The sequence below is a fragment of the Macaca mulatta genome, chromosome X (genome assembly GCF_049350105.2).
Source record: "Macaca mulatta isolate MMU2019108-1 chromosome X, T2T-MMU8v2.0, whole genome shotgun sequence".
NCBI lineage: Eukaryota > Metazoa > Chordata > Mammalia > Primates > Cercopithecidae > Macaca > Macaca mulatta.
The window spans coordinates 52,967,109-52,993,631 of NC_133426.1; the positions used below are offsets into that span (position 1 = coordinate 52,967,109).

Here is a 26,523-nt window from a genome sequence, read left to right on the forward strand (position 1 = left end):
CACCACTAACTTTTCCCTAGTAAGAATGATACTGTATTTGCTATAGACTTCCTACAGGTTTTATCAGGTTAAGCAAGTTCCATCCTATTACTCTATATTGAGGCTTTTATTTTTTTAATAATGAAAGGGTGTTGAATTTTTACCAAATGCCTTTTCTGTTTCTTATGATAATTATATTTTTTTCTCCAATAATCTGATATGTGGTAAATGACATTTATAGATTTTCCTTATGTTAGACCATCTTTGCATTTCTTGTATAAACACAGCTTGGTCATGGTCTTTCATTTTTTATACAGTGCTGGACTCAGGTTGGTAAACAAAAGTTTAGAATTTTGCAACTGTGTCCATGAATAAAATTGGTCTTTACTTTTCCTTTCTTAGGCTGTTCTTAATGGCTTTTGGCATTAAGGTTCTGCTGGTATAGAATGATTCAGAGTGTTCCCTCTTTTACAATATTCTGGAAGATGCTCTGTAACTTTGGAATGATTGGTTTGGTAGAACTCCTGCAAAACCATCTTGGTCTAGTGTTCTCCTTTTTAATACTGAGTTACTATTAAACTTCTAAATTAAAATCTTTTCAAAATTGTAAATAAGAAGGTTGAAATTTGCTGCCATGTTTATTTTATAAGCTTTATGCTTGAAATGGCTACACACAAATCCTGAGCAAGACTTTTTAATGATGCATTCTTCAAATTCTTAACAGTCGCCATCCATAAATGTCTTTCTTTGTACAAGTAGGTGATAAAATATTTAAAGCCAATTTTTAAATGTTTCAAAGATGTTTAACAATTGGAATTATATCTAACAGCTTTTCTTTTTGTTTCACTGACAAGTATATTGTTAAAACTTCTCGTGACGATGTGAGTAGATTTCAAATCCAGTTGAACGCTTTCATATTAACAATTTCAAAATAATGATGAAGCTCTTATTTGCAGAACATGCATCATTATTAGAACCATCACCCTGCAGCTAGCTTGGATACCATTAAAAGGGCTCACCAGCTGCAAACGGATAAAAGTATCTGATACTCGGGAAGACAGAGTTTCAGGGTTTCTACCTGGAGCTACACCCTCCAGAAGCCCCTCCTTGGCCTCCCTGCACCCAGCCCCATCCCAGCCAGTCACATCTTGGGCTGTACGTGGTGTTTCTTGGAAACCGGAACACAGACTCCTCCAGCAGCTCCACAGGCCCCTTGTCCTCAGTGAGCAGAAGACTACAGGAGCTGGCTACTGAAGAGGCTGTCCAAGTGATAGAGCACCTTCTTGGCCCTGCTTAGCACATTTACTGCAGAGCTGGATGCTACTTATTTGTGCTCACCACCTTCAGGGACTGCAGAGGGATTTGTCAGACCCTACTTCACTAAGGGCCACCCTCTAAGGATCTCCAGAAGAGGCTGCCCATAGAGAGAAGTGGCCTGCCTAGGGTCTCCACTGCCTCAGGTCCTACCCGGACACCTCTAGGGCTGAGGGGATCGGTATCTCTTCACCTACCTGTAATCCACATACCAAGTGGAAGAATCTGCCTGCTATTTTTTGTTTGTTTTGGCGGGAAGAGTTTTAACTACTGCTGTAATTCCTTTAGTAGCTATGGAACTGTTGAGGATTTCTTTTTCTTCTTGAGTCGATTTTCGTAAGATAACAGTTTTCTAGGAGTTGGTCCATTTTGCCTGCATTTTCAAATTCATTGGCATCAAGTTTCCTTTTTATTCTCTGCTGTGTATAAACTGTAACGATGTCTCCTTTTTCATTACTGATATTGGTTATTTGTGCCTTCTCACTTTTTTTCTTGATCAATCTCACCAGAGGTTTATCTATTTTATTAGTCTTTTCAAAGAACCAACTTTTGGCTTTGTTGCTCCTCTCTATTGTATCTTTGTTTTCTATTTCTTTAATTTCCGCTCTTATCTTTTTTGATCTCCTTCCTTCCACATTTTTTGGGTTTATTCTGTTGTTCTTTTTCTAATTTCTTTAACTGGACATTGAGCTCATTAATTTTCATTCTTGCCCATTTTCTAATTTGTGCATTTAAGGATATAATTTCCCTCTAACTACTGCTTCTCCATAAGTGTAGATATGTAGTATTTTCATTATTGTTCAGTTATAAGTATTTCATTTCCATCAAGGTTACTTCTTTTACCTGTAAGTTATATAGAAATGTGTTTTTAGATTTCCAAATGTTTGGGGATTTAAAATTTTACCTCTTTGTTATTGAAAGCTGTCTTAATTGCATTATGGTCAGAGGATGTGGTTCGTGTGATAACAACTCTGAAATTTTTTAGACTTGTTTTATGGCTTAGTATGTGACCAGTATTTTTGAATGCTTCCTATGTGCTAATTTATAAGAATGTGTGTTCTCTAATTGTTGAATACAGAGATCTGCATATGTCTATTATCAAGTTTGTCAACTATTGTTCAATTTTTACTTATCTATACTAAGTTTTTGGTCATGATCTACCAATAATTGAAAGAGGTGTGTTAATATTCAACTGTGATGGTGGATTTGGCAATTTCTCCTTGTAATTCTATCTCATTTCTTGCTTTATATATTTCGAGGGTGTTCATTAGGAATATTCAAATTAAGAATTGTTATATATTCCTGATAAATATGTAATGACCCTCTCTATTCCTGATAATGCATTTTTCTTTGAAACCTATTTTATCTTATATTAATGTAGTAACACAAATTTTTCTTGTTGGGATTTGTGTGGTATATAATTTTCCATCCTTTTACTTTTGAGCATTTTCATGCCATCATGCTTTAATTACATCTCTTGGAAACAACATATAACTGGACTTTTTAAAAAATCTAATCTGATGATCTCTTTTAGTTGGCAAGTTTAGTCTGTTTATATTTACTGTGATGTATTTGGGCTTATTTCTACCATCATACTTTTTTATTTCTGTTTACCACCACTACCTTTTTCTATGCTTCATTTTCTCTTTTCTTGCCTGCTTTTTTAGTTTTGAGATTTGTTTTCTTATTCAATTGCTTCCTCCCTATTTTAATTTTTTTTCTATTCTTTCTGTGGTTACCCTTATAAAGTCTAAAGTTAAACAATATTTTAGCCTCCTTCTTGAAGAATGCAGGAAGCTTAGAAACCTTCAACTCTAGTCATTCCTCTCCTGACTACATACTATTGTTTTCAAATATGTTAGTTTGTTCCTTTTTATAAACCTCACAATTATGCATCTTTATCAGTATTACTTTATATAGACAGTGTTTGTTTGGACTTACATGCATACATTCTTGTATCGCAGACCATCCTTTGGGATCATTTTCTTTCATTATGAATATAGTGTTTTAGTGGGTTGTTTTTTTTTTTTTTTTAAGTACAGGTCTCTTGATGTTAAATTCTTCCAGTCTTTCTTATATGTAAATGTCTTTATTTTATCCTCATTCTTAAAAGATAGTTTGTTACAGGTATTTTTACTCAACACTTAGAATATATGGTTCCATTCTCTTTTAGCTTTGAGAAGTCTTTATTGCTATTAAGAAGTCGACTATCAGACTAATTGCTGGTTTTGTGTCTGTGTGCCTGTGTGTGTAGTAGAATGTGCAGAGGGTCCTGCAGTTTTGCTCTAACATGTTTACATACGTATATTTTTTTATTTATTCTACTTTGGAAATGTCATGTTTCGTGGCTCAGTGGATTCATGCTTTTCATCATTTCTGGGAAATTCTCAGCCATTATCTCTTCAAATATTGCCTTTCGTTTTTTCTAGTTTTTCTTTCTCAGAATATAGTTAGTCATATTTTGGACCTCCTCATTCTGTCTTCCGTATCTCATAACATCTCTGAGATTTTCTATCTCCTTGTCTTCCTGCATTTCATTCTGGATAATTTCTTTAGGTATATCTTTCAGCTTACTGATTCTCTTTTCAATTAACTTTAATCTGCCCATTGAGTTTTTTATTTCAAAAGTTATATTTTTCATTTGTACAAAGCTCATATATTTTACTTGCTAATCTGCCTAGTCATCCCTAATAGTCTCTTATTGCTTGGTCATCTTTGTGATTACATCTGTTACTACTACTTTAAAACATTTCATGTACTTTTTGTTCAACCAGTAGTCACTGTTTGCATGAGTATGACATTGTAAATATTGTTCACATCAAAACTACATAGTATATTCTGATTATATATCCTTTGTTGTATACCCTTTTGTTTTCCTTGGAGCTAATAATTGTGTATTTTGTTTTCTTTTGCTTAGTGTTCTAGTACCTATTACTATTCTTCTCTGAAATTCTTTATACAGTCCAAATCAGATCATGTCCTTCCACTATTCAGAATTCTCCCATGGCTCCCACCTCCCTCAACAAAAGCCAAAGCCCTCACCATGGCCCAAAAGTCCCTGTATAATCTGGTTCCCTTTACCTCTCTTACCTTGTCTCCTATCACTCTCAGTATCACTCACTCTTCTCCAGCTACACTGGCCTCCTTGCTATTCCCCAAGCGTGCTAGATACCCTTCCTTTTCAGGGCCTTTGTACTTGTTCTTCTCACTGCCTGGAACACCCTTCCTCCCAAATAATCTGATGAGTTGCCCTAGTACTTCCAGTGTGCTCAAATGTCACCTCCCTAGAGAAGTGTTTCCTGATCAACATATCTAAAATCGCCCCATCACATGCATTTTCTATCCCTTTATCCTACTTTACGTATGTTTTTCTACAAAGCACTGATCACCACCTGGTATATTTTATATTTATCTATTGTGGTTAGTGTTTGTCTCTCTTCAGTAGACTGTAAGCTCCATAAAGCAGGGACTTCTGTTTTGTTCACTGCTGTATCCCCAGTGCCAAAAACAACAGTGCATAGTAGATACTCAATAAATATTTGTGGAACAAACTGAATGAATGGATGAATGACTTAATTGTTAATGTGGAGGATAGAGAGATAAACGCCTGAGGAGTAGGCTAGGCACAAAGGCCTTTAATGCCATGCTAAGGAAGTTGGATATCATTTTTCATAAGGTTGGAGGCTGTGGAGAAGCAGTGAGGATAGCTCCTGGGTTCTTTAGGGAAGCAAGTTCTCAGTTGGTAGGGTTGTGGCAAAGCCCCATATTTTCTGACTGGCTGTACGCCCTAGGGCTCCTGAAGGCAGGCCTGCCTCTTACCCAAATAGCCCTCAAACTGCTGTGTTGTCATGCTGCCTGTTACCTGGTGAAAAGTAAAACCCCAACTCTCATCAGGCTTTCTGATCCCAGCTGTCATCCCCCTTTCTCTTGCGCTGCGAGGAACTGTTTCCTGGTCCCCAGGCCAAGCAGACCACTCTCATTATACTTCACCTGTGGTACTTGGTGGTCGGTAGGGGGGCTGCAGGGGATAGCGTGGAAGCTGGTGTGATGATGAGCTCATAGTAAGTGTTGTTATAATGGGAGATACCTTAGGAGGGTAAGTTACAGCTCAAAAAGTTTTTTTTTTTTCATTGTCAAAGTGAGAACAGGCTATGTGGGGTTTTAGTCCTGACTTTGCCCCTAACCCTACTGGGGCCTAGTCTGGCTCCAGTGTTTCTGCCTGCCCATGACTCTGGATACTAATTCTATTGTCTAATGTGTGACCTACTCTCCTATTTCTGTCACCTACTAATTTCATCAGCATGCCATCAGAATTATACAGAATGCCATGTATAATTAGCTCCCTGTGGCATGCCAGTAGAGACCTCCCTATCCAGGCCAACATCAATTTATTAATCATTAGCACACTGAGTTTAACTAAACATCCACCTAGCTGTAAGTTCAGTTGAGCAAAATTTGACCACTTAGTATGTGTCAGGCCTCCTCCTGTACACTGAAGACACAGAGATGAACGAGATGTGTTCCCAGACACAGAACCGTAAATTCAGGGCAGTGTGGTCAGTGCAGTAACACTGGTAGAAAGAATAGACTGTGAGAGCCCCTAAGGAATACACAACCCAGCGCAGGGGACCAAGGAAGCTTTCTTGGAAGAGATGGCATATGAACTAAATATTAAAAGATTTAGTTTAACTTTCTAATGTTAAACTGCCCTTGCATTTCTGGGATTAAACTCAACATTTTTATGTTGTATTAAATCTTATTCATTCTGGATGTGGTTTGCTAATAAACTATTTAGGATTTTTGCATCTTTAGCCATCTGTATTTGTCTGGTTAAGGTTATAGTGATCTCATCCAATAAATAAATCAGTTTTCTAGGAATTGGTCCACTTCATGTAAGTTTTCAAATTAATTATATTCTCTTATTTTTTAATTTTTACTATATCTTTTATGTCGTTCATATTATTTGTGCCTTTTCTATTTTTTCTTGTAAGTTTCTCCAAAGATTTTTTTTTAGCGATTGGCCCTGAAAAGCTTACCATACATATTTAACCTAAAGTCCAAAGTTAAACATACTCCCCACCCAAACAATTCACAGACTTTATAAATCTTTAATGTCTCCCAATTTACATGTTATTATGTCTACTATTTTTGTTCCTCCCTTATTAAGGATGACACTAACAATATCATTTTATGCAAACATTGTTTGCTTAAATACTCATTTACCTTTTATTTGCCCACCTTTCTTCTTTTACCTCAGATGTCATTTTTTGGGACGATATTTTTTCTTCTTCTTTTTTTTTTTTTTTTTTGAGATGGAGTCTCACTCTGTCGCCTAGGCTGGAGTGCAGTGGCATGATCTGGGCTCACTGCAAGCTCCGCCTCCCGGGTTCACACCATTCTCCTGCCTCAGCCTCCCGAGTAGCTGGGACTACAGGTGCCCGTCACCATGCCTGGCTAATTTTTTTTTTTTTTTTGTATTTTTAGTAGAGATGGGGTTTCACCGTGTTAGCCAGGATGGTCTCAGTCTCCTGACCTCGTGATCCACCTGCCTTGGCCTCCCAAAGTGCTGGGATTACAGGCACGAGCCACTGCGCCCAGCCTGATTTTTCTTCTTCTTGAAATACATACAGAACTTTAGAAAATCCTTTAGTGTAGATCACTTAATTGGAAACTCTTAGTCTGTGTTTATCTATAAATGCCTTTTTTTCCCTTTATTCTTCTTAAAAGATGGGTTTGCTAGGTACCTACTTCTAAATTACCTTTTTTAGAAGGATATTAAACACTGACACGAAGAGGACATTATGACACTCTCATCTGGTTTCCATTATTACCGTTGCAAAGTCTACTGTCACTCTAAGTTTTTTTTGTAGGTGTTCTTTTTCTCTGGCTGCTTTGAAGGTCCTTTGGTTATTGGTTGACTCTATAAGATCTTTTTAGTTGGTGTTGTCTTGCAAATGTTCCTTTTTATAGCTTCCTAATCTTGCCCTATGAATGCAGTGTTTTCTTGTTGCTCTGATGATATTAAATAATAATGTCTTTTTAAAAAGTGTTCTCCCTACAATTTTATGTATTTATTTATTTATTGAGACAGAGGCTCCAGACCCAGGCTGGAGTGCAGTGGCACGATCTCATCTCACTTCAACCTTCGCCTCCTGGGTTTAAGTGATTTTTCTGCCTCAGCCTCCCAAGTAAGTGGGATTACAGGTGCCCGCCATCACACCCGGCTAATTTTTAGTAGAGACAGGGTTTCACCGTGTCGGCCAGGCTGGTCTCAAACTCCGGACCTCAAGTGATCCGCACACCTTGGCCTCCCAAGGTGCTGGGATTACAGGCGTGAGCCACCGTGCCCAGCCCTACATAATTTTTGTTTCCAAACATATATATTTCGTTGTCAGCAGCAGTGAGAAACTCACTGACACCAGATTTGGCCAAAGGCACCACAGATAACACAAGCATGACATATTCTGAAGCCTTAGAAAGAATCTGTATGAATAATGGGCGGGGGGGGGCTCTACTGTGTGCAAACATGGGTCAGTGCCACAGTTCTGTCACTTGCAAGTATGTTAGTGCAGTGGACTTGAGCCAGACTGCCTGGATTCAAATCCCAGAGCTGGTCAAGTCACTTGACCTCAAATTTCTGTAGTTTCTTCTGTAAAAATGGGGATAGTAGTGTTACAGGTCTTTCAGAATTTGTCTAGCAGGCATTCTGGTTTTTGCTGAAAGCCCCCTTAAAAAATAAATAAAACAAAAATGGGGATAGTAGTAATATGTACTTCATAGGATTATTGAGGGTATTAAATGGGTTAATCTACATAAAGTATTTAGAATAATGCATGGCATGTAGTAAGCACTGTATATGTGTTTGCTATTACTACCATTATTACTTTTGCGACAAGGGGATTGAAGGAAGAAGAGCTTCTATGGTGCAATGAGGAAAGGAGTATATCCTGCCCTAATATCTTGGATATAAAAGCCATCCACAAAAAAACAAGGTCAGGAATTCAAAGGGGTTACTTGGGCACCTTAGAGTGTGGGATATCAAGTAGGCAGTCAGAATGGGATAGAATTCTTCAGTGAGAAGTATTGGCTATTTCCTTTTTGGAGCAGAGCAGTACCATATGGGAGAACAGTGACAGAGGGATAATCTAGGCTCAGGGGATTTCTTAAGCAGTTAATAATGCTTTCTCTCTTAGGAACTAACCTGTCAGGTACTGAGAGGCTTTGAAGATGGCTCTTCAGGTTGGGGACACGCCTTTGTTAAGGGGCAAGACTGCTGCCTGGAGTTGATTCACATACTCAGAGGTAGGATTGACCACATAAAGAAAATGCTTTCAAGTCTTTGTTCTGAATTTTCTTCGACCCTCCGTAAGTTTGGGGAAAGTCCCACCCTCAGTAACCACCTCAGTAACCATCCCAGACACAGTGCAGAGGATATGAACAGGCAGAATGGGGCATCTGGAAAACAGGTGCATCGTGGGGAGGCCAATCTGAGGAGCCATTAGTATTAAAATGGAAAGTTCAAGAGATACAAAAATTCTAAAAAAACTTTATCAAATCAAATCCAATAATGTATTACAAGGATAATGAATCATAACAAAATGGATTTTATCCCAGGAATGCAGGATTGGCTTGGCATTAGAAAATCAATCATGCAATTCAACATATTAACAAACCAAAAAGGAAAACCCATATGATTATTGCAATAAATGCAGAAAAAGCATTTGACAACATCTGACATCCATTCCCGAGTTTAAAAAACAAAAACTCTTGGCAAATGAGAAATAGAAGGGAACTTCTTCAATCTGATGTGGGCATCTGCAAAATAACCCACAGCTAACATTATATTTACTGGTGAAAACTGAGTGCTTTCCCCCCAAGATCAGAAACAAAACAGAGATGTCCACTCTCACCACTTCTATTCAGCATTATACTGAAGGTTCTAGGCAGTGCAGTCAGGCAAGAAAAAGAAGCAAAAGGCATCCAAATTGGAAAGGAAGAAGTAAAACTGTATTTACAGAAAATGTGATCATCTATGTAGAAAATCCAACTGAGTCCACCAAAAATAAAACCCTACTAGAACTAATAAGTGAATCCAACAAGTTGCAGGTTATAAGAGCAATATACAAAAATTAGTTGTATATCCATATACTAGCAATGAACAATTGGGTACAGAAAATTTTAAAATACCATTTACAATAACATCTAAAAATGTGACTTAGGAATAAATCTCACAAAAGATGTGGGAGACCTATACACTTGTATTGCTGAGAGAAAGAGGAGCCAAATTAATGAAAAACATTCGTGGGTTGGAAAACTTAGTATTGTTATAATGTCAATTCTCCCCAAATTGATCCATAGATTAAATGTCATTCCTATAAAAATCTCAGCAGGCTTTTTGCAGAAATTGACAACCTGATCCTAAAATTCCTATGGAAAGACACTACAGTGCCTGGTACAGTGTGTAGAAACCCTGGGTAGGGTTCAGCTTTCCCAGAGAATTAGGATTATCAGTGGAGCACATATAGAGAGGAAAAACAGTGACAGGGCCTCCAGTTGCAAACAGGTCTACAAAGGATATGAGCAAGCAATTTCCTGAAGTGGAAAACCCAAAAAGCTAACAAGCCTAATAAAAGACGTTCAAATGTATTAACAGAAAAGTCTAAAATAAAACTACAGTGAGATTTTACTTTAGATTTCACAAACAGACAAAATTTTAAAAAGCTGGATCATGCCAAGTCCTTTAGTGGGGATATGGGGGCATAGGGACCCTCTTGCATTGGGAGTGGGGACTTTGGCAGCCATCCCAGAGATGAATGTGACACTATCCCCATGGGCCCTCCAAATAAATTCTCACACAGGTCCATAAAGGGTCATGTAGAAGAATGTTCATTATGGTGTGGTTTGCAACAGTGGGAAGTCGAAGGCATGCTGGGTGTCCATCACCAGGGGCATACACAGGGAAATAGTGATGGGTGCACTCCACAGAGGACCTCTTAACCTTTACACCAGTGAGTTAGATGTACACAGGGCAACACGATGATCTTCAACACATAGCACTGAGTGAAAAAGAATGAACCGTATAACAATACTACTCAAAAGTTACAAATATATGCACATATACACCAAATACACACCTTACAGAAATGCACACAAATGGATGTAAGTTAAACACTTTTGAAAAATGCCTATGTCAGGGAGAGGGGAGGAATGGGAGCGTGGATGACAGGGAATAAATAAAACAAGAAAGCGGTGGAATTGCCAGGCACAGTGGCTCACACCTGTAATCCCAGCACTTCGAGAGGCCGAGGTGGGCAGATCGCTTGAGCCTAGGAGTTCAATTCCAGCCTGAGCAACATAGTGAGTTCTCATCTCTACAAAAAATACAAAATTAGCCAAATGTGGTGGTGCATGCCTGTGGTCCCAGCTACCAGAGGGGCTGAGGTGGGAGGATCGCTTGAGCCCAGGAGTCTGAGACTGCAGTGGGCCGAGATTGCATCACTGCACTCCAGCCTGGGTGACAGAGTGAGACCCTGTCAAAAAGAAAAAAAAAAAAGAAAAGAAAAGAAAAAAGAAAGAGGGGAGGAGGAAAAAACAAGCAGAAAGTGTCTGTTCCCTTGGCCTAGTCACCCACTCCCCATGGCATTCATCCTTTAGAGTCTACTCCACTGAGGAGGAAACAGCCACACCTACACTCTGTTAACCTGAGGTCAGAATGCCCAGGTGAGCCTGGCTCAGACGATCTGTACTCGGCTGGTTTTGAGTACGTGCTGCTGCGGCTCCTGCACACCCTCCCACCAGCACTGCAGCTGCCTGGAGCAGGTGTGGACATGCATTTCACCCCACAGAAGTTGCCTGCTGTGATCTACTATTAAGGGTGGGGGCTGGTCACAGAGTTTGGAAGTAAAGAGTTAGAGCGGCCCACTCCCCATCAAACCATATGGTAACCAGACCATATGGTAACTAATTTCTGGTCCGCACAACAGTCCTGCTAGTGCCCTGACTATGCTGAGACATGGGTGTATTTTCCTGGCCTCATTTAGAACCTTACCCTCTGACTTCCCCAGAAGCAGCTCTTGTAAACTCTTAGGGAAATTGAAGCCAGACTCACTATGACTGAGAGATTCTCTTCAGCTTATCCTCTCCTGGACTCTTCACCTAATTATACCAATACTGCCCCTTCCCACCAGCCAGATGCATGCTTGCCATTTGGTTTTCAAAACAAAACAATACCTTGTTCAGTGATACATACATGGGAGGTAAAATTTTCTCAAAAGCAGGCCAGGCACAGTGACTCATGCCTATAATCCCAGCACTTTGGGAGGCCGAGGCGGGCGGATCACCTGAGGTCAGGAGTTCGAGACCAGCCTGGGCAACATGGAGAAATCCCGTATCTACTAAAAATACAAAAATTAGCCGGACGTGGTGGCATGTGCCTGTAATGTCAGCTGCTCAGGAGGCTGAGGCAGGAGAATCACTTGAACCCAGGAGGTAGGTTTTGCAGTGAGCTGAGATCGTGTCATTGCACTCCAGCATGGGCAACAAAAGTGAAACTCTGTCTCAAAAAAAAAAAAGAAAGAATTTTTTTTTTTTTTTTGCAAAAATTGAGGAAATGAGAACATAAAGGTCAAGGTAGTGGTTTCTTCTGGGCAGGGGAAGGAGATGAGGGATCCACAGTTGGCTTCTCAAACTCTATAATGTTCTAGTTCTTAAGCCAGCTGGTGGGTAGATGGGTGTTTTCTTATATGTCTTTAAACTGAACATGGAAGTTTTCAGAACTTTTTTCTATGTTGAATACATTTAAAAGTTTGAAAGCAACACAAAGAGATTTCAAACCCGATAATATTTGCATTTATCAGAACACATAGAATCAAAGAGAATGACAATAATCACATTGGAATATCTGCCTATGAGGGGGAGGGTGTTGGAAACGGGAGTGAGGAATGAAGGTAAAGTAGAGTAAATACATGAATAAGTAAATTAAAAGATACGCATTTTACTGATCAAAGATAACAATGTAACATGACCAGTAGAGTATAGCTTCCTCCACCTTCTGCACCTGAGATTCAAAGGAAAAATAAATACTGAACATGATCAAGAAACCGGACCTAATAAATCTGATTGATCCAAAACCAACAGGTACAAACTTAAATCACCTGAGTACCCAAAAGATTATTATAATCAAGTAAATCATTGCAACAGAAAGTTTTCTGAGGTGAAGGATTTTGAAGGCTCCTTCAAAAGTTGGTCATTTCTCCAAAGTTTTGGCAGGATTGCTTCCCAACATTCCTAAAGGATTCAGATGGGGCCGTCGGTTCATTAGCCCATTTCACAGTAAAACTCAAAACCCAGTGGAGAAAGCAGGGGACTGAACTCATGTCCCTACAAGAGCAAAAGACCAAACCTTCATACCTTAGAAGTACAGCCCCATGTTGAACCATGTCTTGGAAATTGCCTCTGTAGCTTCAACACAAACAAAAACCTGGCTGTTGGAAAAATGTGTTTGATTTAACCTCAGCCATCCTTAGACTACAAAAGAATCATGGGGGTTATATTGAGTCTGCTTGGATCACCCCTAGCCACACTCTTCCTCCTTTTGTCCCCTAATCCTAGTGTCCCTATCTCCACTGATGAGCAAATGGACATTTCCCCTCAACACTGAGGTCACGTATTCTGCCTTGTCTCTGCACTCAGGTTGCCTCGCCAGATCTGCTGTGGGCTGCAGTTTTAGTTGAGATCATGTTAGTTAGTTAGTTCTTATCTTTTGAAATGGCTTTCTGTTACCATAGGATGCTTCACTGAGGTATGTGCCTTCCTGCCTAACCTTGTACGTCTACTGATGTATCAGATAGACATGTTCCTTGCAAACTAAACGTAGTAATGTGCTGCAGGCCAGTTGGAGTATCACCGGATCTCCGCATGCCATTTGTGTCACCCTGGTGTGACCCACAGTAACTATCTTTATGGGTTAAGCCCTTCCTGAAGTCCCAGCCAACTTGTGGACAGCTGACTTTAACAAGGGAGGGCAGCTGCTTAGGATGCTCCCGTTAAAATCAAAATCACACAGCACCTGTTGCCATCTTCTAGCCCTAGTGTCCACTTTCCATACTGGCAGAAGAGGAAAATGAGCCTATCATCAATGTCCTCCTCAAACTGGGTGTCTTTTTTTTTTTTTTTTTTCTTTTTTTTTTTTTGAGACGGAGTCTCACTCTGTCGCCCAGGCTGGAGTGCAGTGGCCGGATCTCAGCTCACTGCAAGCTCCGCCTCCCGGGTTCACGCCATTCTCCTGCCTCAGCCTCCCGAGTAGCTGGGACTACAGGCGCCCGCCGCCTTGCCCGGCTAGTTTTTTGTATTTTTTAGTAGAGACGGGGTTTCACCGTGTTAGCCAGGATGGTCTCGATCTCCTGACCTCGTGATCCGCCCGTCTCGGCCTCCCAAAGTGCTGGGATTACAGGCTTGAGGCACCGCGCCCGGCCTAAACTGGGTGTCTTAATGCCAACCCACAGTTTATACAGCAGCCCTATCCTCCTGGTAAGAAAGTCAGCCACATTTATTTCTAAGAGCAGATGGGTCTGCCATCATGATCAGGACCCACACCACATTAGTGAACATATGTCACCCCTGTTCATCCCAGACTTCTGAATCCACCATCATCCCCTCTGTGAATCCAGTTCAGGCTTCTTTGGGGTTGACCTGACCGACACTATTTCTCTGTCTTAGGACATCCCAATTCCCCAAAACTCTGTTTTCACCCACCATCAGCAACAGATAGTTTGTTTCTTTTTGTTTGTTTGTTTATTTGAGACCGAGTCTTTGCTCTTGTCGCCCAGGCTGGAGTGCAATGGCACAATCTCAGTTCACTGCACCCTCTGCCTCCCGGGTTCAAGTGATTCTCCTGCCTCAGCCTCCCGAGTAGCTGGGACTATGGGTGTAAACTATCACGCCCGGCTGATTTTTGTATTTTTACTAGAGATGGGGTTTCACCATGTTGGCCAGGCTGGTCTTGAACTCCTCACCTCAGGTGACCCGCCTGCCTCAGCCTCCCGAAGTGCTGAGATTACAGGCGTGAACCACCGTTCCCGGCCTTGTTTTTTGTTTGTTTGGTTTTGGTTTTTTTGGGTTTTTTTGTTTGTTTGTTTCATTTTTAGGCAGGGTCTCACTCTGTCGCTCAGGCTGGAGTGCAGTGACATGATCATGGCTCACTGCAGCCTCGGACTCCTGGGCTCAAGGGATCTTCCTGCCTCAGCCTCCCAAGTAGCTGAGATTAGAGGCGAGAGCCACCACACCCAGCATATATATATAAATATATATGTATATTTTTTTTTCTTTTTTTTTTTTGAGATGAAGTTTCGCTCTTGTTGCCCAGGCTGGAGTGCAATGGCACAATCTCGGCTCACCACAACCTCCGTCTCCTGGGTTTGAACGGTTCTCCTGCCTCAGCCTCCCGAGTAGCTAGGATTACAGGCATGTGCCACCACACCCGGCTAATTTTGTATTTTTAGTAGAACGTCTCACTATGTTGCCCAGGCTAGTCTCAAACTCCTGGGCTCCAGCAATCCTGCTATCTCAGCCTTCCAAATTGTTGGGATTATAAACATGAGCCACTGCACCTGGCCACATTAGTATACTATTGATGTTGAACCATAACATTCTCTTTTTTTATTTTTAAAGAGACAAGGTCTTGCTCTGTCACGCAGGCTAGAGCAGCTAGGACTCCAGATGCCTGCCACCTCACCTGGCTAATTTTTTATTTTTGTTTTTGTAGAGATGCGGGTTTTGCTAGGTTGCCCAGGCTGATCTTGAACTCCTGGCTTCAAGTGAAACTCCTGCATTGGCCTCCTAAAGTGCTGTGATAACTGGTGTGAGCCACAGCACATAGCCTGAACCATAACATTCTTATATTCCTGGAGTAAACTCCACTGGGTCATAATCTGTATTTTTGAATGCAGTATTAGTGTCTGTTAGCTAACTCTTGAGGGGAGATTTTTGTTTTATAAGTGGCCCTAGGATTTTCTTTTCTTGGGTTCTCCTATCCAGTTTTATAATTTAGGTTACACTAACCTCAAAAAAAAAAAAAATAGGTTTTACTTTTGTTATTTATTATGCATATGATTGGAATTAACTATACCTTGAAAGTTTGCTACAGCTCACCTACAAAACCCACTGGGGTTTTGAGAGAGAACAGTTCTTTTGATTACCATTTTTATTTCTTTAATACTTACTGGACTATTCAAGACCTTTCTATTTGTGCCATTTTTAGCATGGTGTATTTTTCTAAGAATGTATCATTTATTTTCATCTAGGTTTTTAAATTCATTGGCATGTCATTCATAATTCTTCACTTTTAAAAATTCTATTTTTCTGGTCAGGCTCAGTGGCTCACGCCTGTAATCCCGGCACTTTGGGAAGCCAAGGCAAGCAGATCACCTGAAGTGGGGAGTTCGAGACCAGCCTGACCAACATGGAGAAAGCCCATCTCTACTAAAACACATACAAAATCAGCCGGGCGTGGTAGCACATGCCTGTAATCCCAGCTACTCCAGGAGGCTGAGGCAGGAGAATCGCTTGAACCCTGGAGGTGGAGGTTGCGGTGAGCTGAGATCGCACCATTGCACTCCAGCCTGGGCAACAAGAGAGAAACTCCGTCTCAAAAAATATATATATATATTTTTTCCCTATTATTGTCCCCCTTATCATTCTATATCTTGGTGTTTGTTTGTTTGTTTTTTGACAGAGTTTCGCTCTTGTTGCCCAGGCTGGAGTGCAATGGCATGATCTTGGCTCACCGCAACCTCCGCCTCATGGGTTCAAGTGATACTCCTGCCTCGGCCTCCCGAGTAGCTGGGATTACAGGCATGCGCCACCATGCCTGGCTAATTTTTGTATTTTTGGTAGAGACGGGGTTTCTCCATGTTGGTCAGGCTGGTCTCTAACTCCCGACCTCAGGTGATCCACCCACCTCGACCTCCCAAAGTGCTGGGATTATAGGCGTGAGCCACCGTGCCTGGCCTGTATCTTGGTTTTTTAATTTTCTGTTTTTTTCTTGATCACTGGCCAGAAGCCTGTCTCTCTTATTAGTCTTTTCAAAGAATCTGCTTTGGTTTGCTTGATTTTCACTGCTGTCTTTTGTTCTCTATTTTATTTCTGCCTTATTTCTTTCTTCTTTGAATTTATTTTTATTTATTTATTTTTTTGAGACGGAGTTTCACTCTTGTTGCCCAGGCTGGAGTGCAATGGCATGATCTTGGCTCACCGCAACCTCCGCCTCATGGGTTCAAGTGATACTCCTGCCTCGGCCTCCCGAGTAGCTGGGATTACAGGCATGCGCCACCATGCCTGGCTAATTTTTGTATTTTTGGTAGAGACGGGGTTTCTCCATGTTGGTCAGGCTGGTCTCTAACTCCCGACCTCAGGTGATCCACCCACCTCGACCTCCCAAAGTGCTGGGATTATAGGCGTGAGCCACCGTGCCTGGCCTGTATCTTGGTTTTTTAATTTTCTGTTTTTTTCTTGATCACTGGCCAGAAGCCTGTCTCTCTTATTAGTCTTTTCAAAGAATCTGCTTTGGTTTGCTTGATTTTCACTGCTGTCTTTTGTTCTCTATTTTATTTCTGCCTTATTTCTTTCTTCTTTGAATTTATTTTTATTTATTTATTTTTTTGAGACGGAGTTTCACTCTTGTTGCCCAGGCCGGAGTGCAATGGCACGATCTCGGCTAACCACAACCTCCGCCTCCTGGGTTCAAGTGATTCTCCTGCCTCAGCCTCCTGAATAGCTGGGATCCCAGCACTTTGGGAGATCGAGGTGGGTGGATCACCTGAGGTCGGGAGTTAGAGACCAGCCTGACCAACATGGAGAAACCCCGTCTCTACCAAAAATACAAAAATTAGCCAGGCATGGTGGCGCATGCCTGTAATCCCAGCTGCTCGGGAGGCCAAGGCAGGAGTATCACTTGAACCCATAGCTGGGATGCCCAGGTAATTTTGTATTTTTAGTAGAGATGGAGTTTCTCCATGTTGGTCAGACTGGTCTTGAACTCCCGACCTCAGGTGATCTGCCCGCCTCAGCCTCCCAAAGTGCTGGGATTACAGGCGTGACTCACCCCGTCCGGCCTTTGTTTCTTTGAATTTAGAAATATAAACAATGTGTCATTGGCACAGAAACAGAAAAGTAGACCAATACAACAGCATAGATACAGACACGTGTATGTAAAAACCTAATGTATAACAAATCAAGGGAGAAAGGACAGTTGCTTAGTTAAAGGTGTTGAGAAAACTGGCTCATGACAGAGAACAATAAAACTGGATCCCTTCCTCATGACATGTACAAAAATGTATTCTAGGGGACGGGCATGGTGTTCAACGCCTGTAATCCCACCACTTTGGGAGGTCATGGTGGGCGGATCACTTGAGGTCAGGAGTTCGAGACTGGCCTGGTCAACCAGACATGGCGAAACACCATGTCTACTAAAAATACAAAAAATTAGTCGAATGTGGTGGCATGTGCCTGTAGTCCCAGCTACTCAGGAGGCTGAGGCAGAAGAAGCGCTTGAACTCAGAAGGCAGAGATTGCAGTGAGCCAGGATCGTGCCACTGTACTCCAGCCTGGGTGACAGAGCGAGACTCCATCTCAAAAAAAAAAAAAAAAAAAAAAGGATTCTAGGTAGATTGAGGACCTCAATGTGAAAATAAAACTGTAATGTTAATAGAAATTGTAGGGAGATGTCTGTGACCTAGGGGCTTGGACAAAATTTTAAGACTATAACCCATATGCTGAAGAGATGATTGGATTATAGCAAAATTAAGGATTTATGCTCAATAAAAGACACTATGGACAAAAGTAAGAGATAATATGCAGATTGGGAGAGGATATTTGCAATGTATAAACCAACAAGGGATTTGATACCTAGAATATAAAAAGATTTCCTGTGAATCAGCAAGAAGAGAGGTTGGGTGTAATGATTTACACCTATAATCCCAGTACTTTGGGAGACCGAAGCAGGAGGATTGCTTGAGGCCAGGAGTTTGAGACCGGCCAGACAATACAACATGACCCTGTCTCTAGAAAAAAAAAAAATTTTTTATTACCTGGTTGTGGTGGCACATGCCAGTCATCCTAGCTACTTGGGAGGCTGAGGCGGGAGGATCACACGAGCCCAGGAGTTTGAGGTTACAGTGAGCTGTGGTCATGCCACTGCACTCCAGCCTGGGTGACAGGCGAGACCCTGTTTTTAAAAACAAAACAAAAGAAGGAGGAGGAAGAAGGAGGAGGAGGAAGGAGAAAGGAGGAGGATGAGGAAGGGGAAGAAGGAAGGGGAAGGACAAAAGAAGAAGGAAGAAAGAAGGAGAAGAAGACAGCAATGCCAATAGAAAATTAGCCAAAGCACACAATAAGCAATTTGCAGAGGAAGAAATTTGAAAAGCCAGCAGTATATGATGAGGTGTTCAAGATCTTTGCAAATCTGAGGAATTAAAATAACAGTGAGGTATCACTTTATCAGCCCGACAAATTTAAGAAGCAGGGTAATGCCAAGTGGCGGTGGGGGTGTAAGGACCTACAAACCCTCCTGCATGGCTAATGGGAGTGTGGACTAGGGCAGCTATTCCGAAGAGCTGTCTGGAAGTACCTTGTCAAATTAGATATGCATTTACTGGGCCAGGTGCGGTGGCTCACGCCTGCAGTCCCAGCACTTTGGGAGGCTGAGGCAAGTGGAGAGCCTGAGGTCACTCAGGAGTTCCAGACCAGCCTGGCCATCATGGCGAAACCCTGTCCCTACCAAAAATACAAAAATTAGCTGGATGTGGTGGTGCATGCCTGTAATCCCAGCTACTCAGGAGGCTGAGGCAGGAGAATCGCTTGAACCCGGGAGGCAGAGGTTGCAGTGAGCCAAGATCACACCACTGCCCTCCAGCCTGGGTAACGGAGTGAGATTCTGTCTCAAAAAAAAAAAAAAGTAAATGCATTTACTGTATGACCCAACAATTCTGTTCCTGGGTACAATAAATCCCAGGGAAGTACACAGATATATAAGGGGCCATATGCAAGGGTGTTCATCACAGCATTAAGCACAAAAAGGGCAAAAACAAAATGTATGTCCCTCCAAATTAGAAGTTTCCAAGGGCAAAAAAAGCACAAGTCTTCTCTCATAGTTTCCTAGCCTGTGTGCCCAGGTACCCTACAGTGCTGCATTTCAGTTCCAGGGGTGAGAGTTATCAATAGTTATAATTTTTAAAATAATTATAAATGTTTTTAAAGTATCTCTAACATTTGCAACTGTGTTTTTCCAGTTTAAAATTATTTTGAAGGCCAGGCATGGTGGTTCACGCCTGTAATCCCAGCACTTTGGGAGGCTGAGGCAGGTGGATCACTCGAGGTTAGGAGTTCGAGACCAGCCTGACCAACATGATGAAGCCCCGTCTCTACTAAAAATACAAAATTAGCCAGACGTGGTGGTGCACGCCTATAATCCCAGCTACTCAGGAAGCTGAGACAGGAGAATCACTTGAACCCGGGAGCTGGAGGTTGCAGGGAGCCGAGATTGCGCCATTGCACTCTAGCCTGGGCAACAAAAGCAAATAAGTAAAATAAAATTATTTTGAAATTTTATTTGAACAGTGTGGTGTTTCACACAGTTCCCTTTTTGAACATCTTGGTCCAGTGCAAGATCTAGTGTGTGGTTCCTACTACCAGAGAGGAGCTGTGAGGGGCTGCAGTATATAGCACTTCTCTGACCTTCTGTGGGAATCATTCGACTTAACCTGATTTTTGCCTTGCTCCTGCTCATCAAGATACTTTGTTGGTGTGCGTATGTGTAGTATTTAAACACTTATTAGATTCAATCTGCTCTTTTCACAATTTTTTCTGGTAACATGGAAGCTGTATCTTTTATTATTAGAATCAGCATCTATTATTAGGCGCTGCTTTAAAGGAACATAACTGATTTCATTTTCTTAGTTGTTATTTACCCCATTCTCTTATCTTCCCTTCCTCCCTTCCTCTTTCCTTTTTTCTTTCTCTCTGTCCCTCATTCTTTCTTGCTCTCCCTCTCCCCAATTTCTCCTTCTCCCACTCTCTATTATTGGATTTTTTTTTTTTAACGGCAGCACTTTTATTTTTCCTTACACAATGACGTGTTGCTGGGGCCTAATGTTCTCACATAACAGTAGAAAACCAAAATTCGTTGTCATCTCTTTAAAGAATTGAGAATTATGTACAAAAAAACCTTACATAAATTAAAAGGATGAATATATCTACAGGTGTAAATCCAAACCGCTTCCAACTCAAGGCAAGTAACTGTTCTTGCAGGAAAACATCAGCTAAGAAAGGAAACTGGGTCCTATGGCTTGGACTTTCCAACTCGGACAGACCAGAAGGACAGAAACAACTGGTTCAGGAGCCCTTGCCAGCCTCTAGAGAAATCCCAGAACACTCAGCCCTGACACATTAATACCCTGCACATATTGGAGACTGCTGGCCACGCAGACTCACCAAGCCACAGACTTGTCTTCCACAAGCACATTCTTACCTCAGCCACAAAGTGGCCAAGCCACATGTACTAAAGGTTGAAATCAAAGACATGTACAGGGTATTAAACACATACCAAGGGGAACAGTTAACTTGATTATAACTTGAATAGAAAGTCAAAATCAGCAACAAGTCTACAATGCAGTGCTGATATCAGATACAAGCTTCAAGGACAAATTTCTTTGTGTGTGTGTGGTTTTTTTGTTTGTTTGTTTTTGTTTTTTGTTTTTCGTTTTTTTGTTTTTTTGAGACAGAGTCTCACCCTGTTCCTGTTGCCCAGGCTGGAGTGCAGCGGTACAATCTCGGCTCACCACAACCTCCGCCTCCCAGGTTCAAGCGATTCTCCTGCCTCAGCCTCCCCAGTAGCTGGGATTATAGGCGAATGCCACCATGCCTGGCTAATTTTTGTATTTTTAGGAGAGACGGGGTTTCACCATGTTGGCCAGGCCGGTCTCGAACTCCTGACCTTGTGATCCACCCGTCTAGGCCTCCCAAAGTGCTGGGATCACAGGCATGAGCCACCACACCTGGCCACAAATTTCTTTTTGAAGGCTTATTCCAGTTTTGTGAGGCTAGCATGAGGTTTATGCATTTGCCAGGGGCAAATTTATACTCCTGAATTAACCCATGCAGCAAACGCTGAACATCTGCTTGCAGTCCATTTAGAGGCATTTGCAGTGGACGATGGAGGGGCCAGACTCGTCATACATAGCTAATTGCTAATCCACATCTGCTAGAAGGTGGACAGTGAGGCCAGGATGGAACCACCGATCTACACCGAGTACTTGTGCTGTGGGGGCATGATGATCTTGATCTTCATGGTGCTGGATGCCAGGGCGGTGATGCCAGGGTACATGGTGGTGCTGCCAGACAGCACTGTGTTGGCGTACAGGTCTTTGCGGATGTCCACATCACACTTCATGATGGAGTTGAAGGTGGTCTTGTGGATGCTGCAGGATTCCATGCCCAAGAAGGAAGGCTGGAACAGGGCCTGCAGACACCAGAACCACTTGTTGCCGATGGTGATGACCTGACCTGGCCGTCAGGCAGCTTGTAGCTCTTCTCCAGGGAGAAGGAGGAGGATGTGGCAGTGTCCATCTCCTGCTCGAAGTCCAGGGCGATGTGGTACAGCTTCTCATTGATGTCGCGCACAATCTGCTTGGCCATGATGGTGAAGCTCAGTGAGGATCTCCATGAAGTAGTTGGTCAGGTCCCAGCCATCCAGGTCCAGACGCAGGATGGCATGGGGGGAGGGCATGGCCCTCGTAGATGGGCACCATGTGGGTGACCCTGTCTCCAGAGTCAATGACAATGCCAGTGATGCGCCCAGAGGCTTAGAGGGACAACACAGCCTGGATGGCCACATACGTGGCTGGGGTGTTGAAGGTCTCAAACATGATCTGAGTCATCTTGTCTCTGTTGGCCTTGGGATTTGGGGGGCCTCGGTCAGCAGCAGCGGGTGCTTCTCCAGGGCCATGCACAGCTCGTTGTAGAAGGTGTGGTGCCAGATCTCCATGTCGTCCCAGATGGTGATGATGCCATGCTCGATAGGGTACTTCAGGGTCAGGATGTTGCGCTTGCTCTGGGCCTCGAGGCCCATGTAGGAGTCCTTCTGGCCCATGCCCACCATCATCCCCTGGTGCAGGGGGGTGCCTGATGATGGAGATGATGGAGGTGAACACAGCTCCGGGGCCATCCATCCCCAGCAAAGCCAGCTTTGCACATGCCAGAGCCATTGTCAATGACGAGCGTGGCGATCTCTTCTTCCATTGCAACCTGTGGAGGAGCGGGGCGGCAGAGCCGTGGGAGGACATGGTGTACGGGCTGGTGGCAGCAAGTGAGTGTATTACTGGATTTTGAAGTTAACAATTAGCCAAATACTGATTTTTGATAGAAATTCATTCTGAATTATTTTCTTTTAAAAAAAAATAGAAAGCATATAGCAGGAGAATTACTTAATTAAATTGATTCCTTGGCTCGGTGGCTATGCCTGTAATCTCAGCACTTTGTGAGGCCGAGGTGGGTGGATCAGTTGAGGCCAGGAGTTTGAGACCAGCCTGGGCAACATGGCGAAACCCCATTTCTATTAAAAATTCAAAAATTAGCCAAGCATGGTGGTGCGTGCCTGTAGTCCCAGCTACCCAGGAGGCTGAGGCATGAGAATTGCTTGAGCCTAGGAGGCAGAGATTGCAGTGAGCCGAGATTGTGCCACTGCACTCCAGCCTGGGCAGCAGAACCAGACCCTGTCTCAAAAACAAACAAAAAGTCTGTCCAGGCTGGTCATAGTGGCTCATGCCTGTAATCCCAGCACTTTGGGAGGCTGAGGCAAGTGGATCACCTGAGGTCAGGAGTTTGAGACCAACCTGGCCAATGTGGTGAAACCCCATCTCTACTAAAAATACAAAAATTAGGGCCGGGCGCGGTGGCTCAAGCCTGTAATCCCAGCACTTTGGGAGGCCGAGATGGGCGGATCACGAGGTCAGGAGATCGAGACCATCCTGGCTAACACAGTGAAACCCCGTCTCTACTAAAAAATACAAAAAACTAGCCGGGCGAGGTGGCGGGCGCCTATAGTCCCAGCTACTTGGGAGGCTGAGGCAGGAGAATGGCGTAGACCCGGGAGGCGGAGCTTGCAGTGAGCTGAGATCTGGCCACTGCACTCCAGCCTGGGCGACAGAGCGAGACTCCGTCTCCAAAAAAAAAAAAAAAAAAAAAAAAAAAAAAAAAAAAAATTAGCTGGGCATGGTGGTACATGCCTGTAATCCCACCTACTCGGTAGGCTACTCGGTAGGCTGAGGCAGGAGAATGACTTGAACCTGGGAGGCAGAGGTTGCAGTCAGCCTAGATTGCACCACTGTACTCCAGCCTGTGTGATAGAGTGAGACTCTGTCTCAAAAGAAAAGAAAAAAAAAAAAATCCATACATGAGTGTAATACTTTGTGAATTTTTAGACTTTTTATTAACCACTGGAGAATATTTATTACACCTGGGTGTTTTTTTTAAAGAATACTGTTTTTATTCTGAAATATGTAGACCATTTTGCATATATCAGCCAGTGTCCCTTACATACTTTATTTCATGTAATTTTCATCTTTCTCATGTAAAATAGTTACTATTTAATCTTTCCCATGTAAATCTCAGTTCAGCCAGATCCAAGTCTCCAGGCAGCTGCCTTAGTCTTTCTGTGTCTCAAGTACTTCTAATCCATATTGTAGAGTGAGGTGAATTTATAGATTTCAAGATCTATAAGTTCTATAGATCTATAGATGAATTTATAGATTTCAGGATTATACCTGGGTTTTTAAAAATGTTTCAATGCAATTTATTTTAAAGCACTCTTAATGCATTTAAGTTTTATTTTTAAATGCATTAAAATTTAAATTAATTTTTGAACATTTAAAACATTAATTTTTAACATTTAAAATTTTTCTTTTTGGTAGATACTGGATCTCTTTATGTTGCCAGAGCTAGTCTTGAACTCCTGGCCTCAAGAAATCCTCCCGCCTCAGCCTCCCAAAGTGCTGGGATAGAGGCACAAGCCACCATGCTTGGCCAAAATTAATTTTTGAGCCCAACATGGTGGCCCACACCTGTAGTCCCAGTTACTCAGGAGGCTGAGGCAAGAGGATTGCTTGAGCCCAGGAGTTTGAGTTTGTGGCGTACAATGATTGTGCCTATGAAGGGCCATTGTACTCAAGCTCGGGCAATATAACTAGACCCCATCTCTAAATAATAGTAATTTTTTAGAACCTAACATGTAAATTTAATTTATACAAATATTTATTTTAAAATCTGTATTAGGGTTCTCCAGGGAAACAGAATCAATAGGATATATATGAGAGAGCGAGCTAGAGAGAGAGAAAGACAGACAAACAAAGATTCATTGTAGGGAGTCAACTCACATGATTGTGTAGGTTGACAAGTCCCAATATCTGCAAGGTGAGTTGTCAGGAGGAAGACCCAGGAGTACCAATGGTGTAGTTCCAGTTCAAAGGCTGGCAGACTCAAGACCCAGGAAGAGCTGATGTTTCCGCTTAAGTCTGAAGGGAAGAAAACGCTGATATTCTAGTTTGAAGGCAGGCAGGAGAATTCACTCTTACTTCGCGGAGGGTAATCCTTTTTGTTCTATTCAGGCCTTCAACTGATTGGGTGAGGCCCACCCACATCAGGGAGAGCAATCTGCTTTACTCAGTCTACCAATTTAAATGTTCCTATGTTCCTATCACCCAGGAACATCCCCAAAGAAACCCCAGAATAATGTTTGACCAAATATCTGGGTACCCCAAGACCCAGTCAAGTTGACACATAATTAATTAACTATCACAAATCCATGCCTTGTGAACTTGGCACCCATATAACACCTCCTTAAACCATATTTAATCGTCAAATGAAGACCATAACAAGGTCATAATTCCATCTAACATGATAAAACTATTCTGCCTACAACCGAAAGCACACTAACCATTTCCCCAGCAAAAGAGGTAAAGTCCTTCACTGATGTTTACTCTTTTCTTTGATATCCTGTAACTTAAATACAATGATGTAAAGTTAACAATTCTTAAATACTATTATTTAAAGCCAATACACCTTATGTTACATGATAAGGGAATAAGAGAGGGAAGAAAACATAAGTATTTGATATATATAAACAAATATATTCATAACAAAATAAGGAGGAAATATGACAATTGCAGCCCTTGTTTCTGTAACTAGTCACATGATAACTGATATTTATAACTACCTTCTTCCGCTACCCATTCCATATTCTGTTTACCTTCAGCAAGCAACTCAGCTAGTCATAGTTCTTTACTGGTAGGGTAACCCAAACCTTCATTGCTGTAAAATCTGTTAGTAGTTCTGCCTAGATTGGGTTGTTGTCATTTTCCATTGATCTTAGTCATAAGGGATGGTAACACTAAGAGATTCTCTAGAGGATTTCCTGTATTCTAGAATACTCTTCCTTCCCTCCATTGTGGAGTAGTAGTCCAGTTTCCCCTTGGTAGACAGGATCAATCACTCCAACCAACACCAGAACTCCCTTCTTTGCCTTAAACTCTAGCTCAATGGAATCGTCATGTCTCCTGGTGGAAGCATTCCTCCCTTTGGAACTGAAACCTCTAGGCTAGCAGACCAAAAGGTCTCTGTAACAGGAGGAGAAATTTTGCTAGTGGGTCACTAGGGTTGATGGGGACCCATTGATTTCCACCCATTGGTTCATGGATCTGTGAATCCTGGCTGTGGGAGAAACAACACCATATATTAGATACAGATTCAGGGTATATAGAGACTTCTGGAGAATCTTACCCTAGCCCTGCAAGGTATTGTAACCTAGCTGGCACTGTAACTGAGTCTTCCAAAGTCCATTCCACCATTCTTTCAAGCCAGCTATTTCAGGATGGTGGGGAACATGATGAGAGCAGTGAATTCCATGAGCATGGGCCCATTGCTGCACTTCTTTGGCTGTGAAGTTAGTTCCTTAACCAGAAGCAATGCTGTATGGAATATTATGATGGTGGATAAGGAATTCTGTAAGACCATGGATGGTAGTTTAGGCAGAAGCTTTGTGTGCATGGAAGGCAAACCAGTATCTAGAGTGTCTGTTCCAGTAAGGACAAAACATTGCTTCCTTACTGATGGAAGCAATCCAGAGTAATCAACCAGATAGCTGACAGATCTCCCCAGGAATTATGCCATATTGGAAACTCAGTG

General features: G+C 42.2%; 3 protein-coding genes, 1 non-coding gene and 1 pseudogene across 5 annotated transcripts in view; 3 read left to right on the forward strand and 2 right to left on the reverse strand.

Moving 5' to 3' along the window:
- Positions 1–26,523, forward strand: part of LOC106995211 (uncharacterized) — an 85,861-nt gene that overhangs the window by 32,189 nt on the left and 27,149 nt on the right. The gene's annotated exons all lie outside the window — the stretch shown is intronic.
- On the forward strand, positions 1,593–4,844 carry KANTR (KANTR integral membrane protein). Its single transcript, XM_077989068.1, has one exon. The coding sequence runs from the start codon at positions 1,732–1,734 to the stop codon at positions 1,960–1,962; it is 231 nt and encodes a 76-aa protein (XP_077845194.1). The 5' UTR covers positions 1,593–1,731; the 3' UTR covers positions 1,963–4,844.
- Positions 7,961–8,021, forward strand: LOC114675211 (U7 small nuclear RNA). Its single transcript, XR_003726302.1, has one exon. It is a non-coding gene; the product is annotated as a U7 small nuclear RNA (small nuclear RNA).
- Positions 21,217–22,615, reverse strand: LOC106995212 (actin, cytoplasmic 2 pseudogene; annotated as a pseudogene). Its single transcript, XR_013412945.1, has one exon. The product of XR_013412945.1 is annotated as an actin, cytoplasmic 2 pseudogene (transcript).
- The window catches only part of KDM5C (lysine demethylase 5C), an 80,114-nt gene continuing 75,503 nt past the window's right edge, over positions 21,913–26,523 (reverse strand). The window contains exons 29-30 of the transcript XR_013412919.1: positions 24,717–24,854; positions 21,913–22,590 (exon numbers count right to left, since the gene is read on the reverse strand). The gene's annotated coding sequence lies outside the window, so the exon portion shown is untranslated. The remainder of the gene's footprint in view (positions 22,591–24,716; positions 24,855–26,523) is intronic.

Bases quoted from the DNA above. Each gene is read 5' to 3' on its own strand.
- KANTR (XM_077989068.1), top strand. From the start codon at position 1,732: ATGTCTCCTTTTTCATTACTGATATTGGTTATTTGTGCCTTCTCACTT.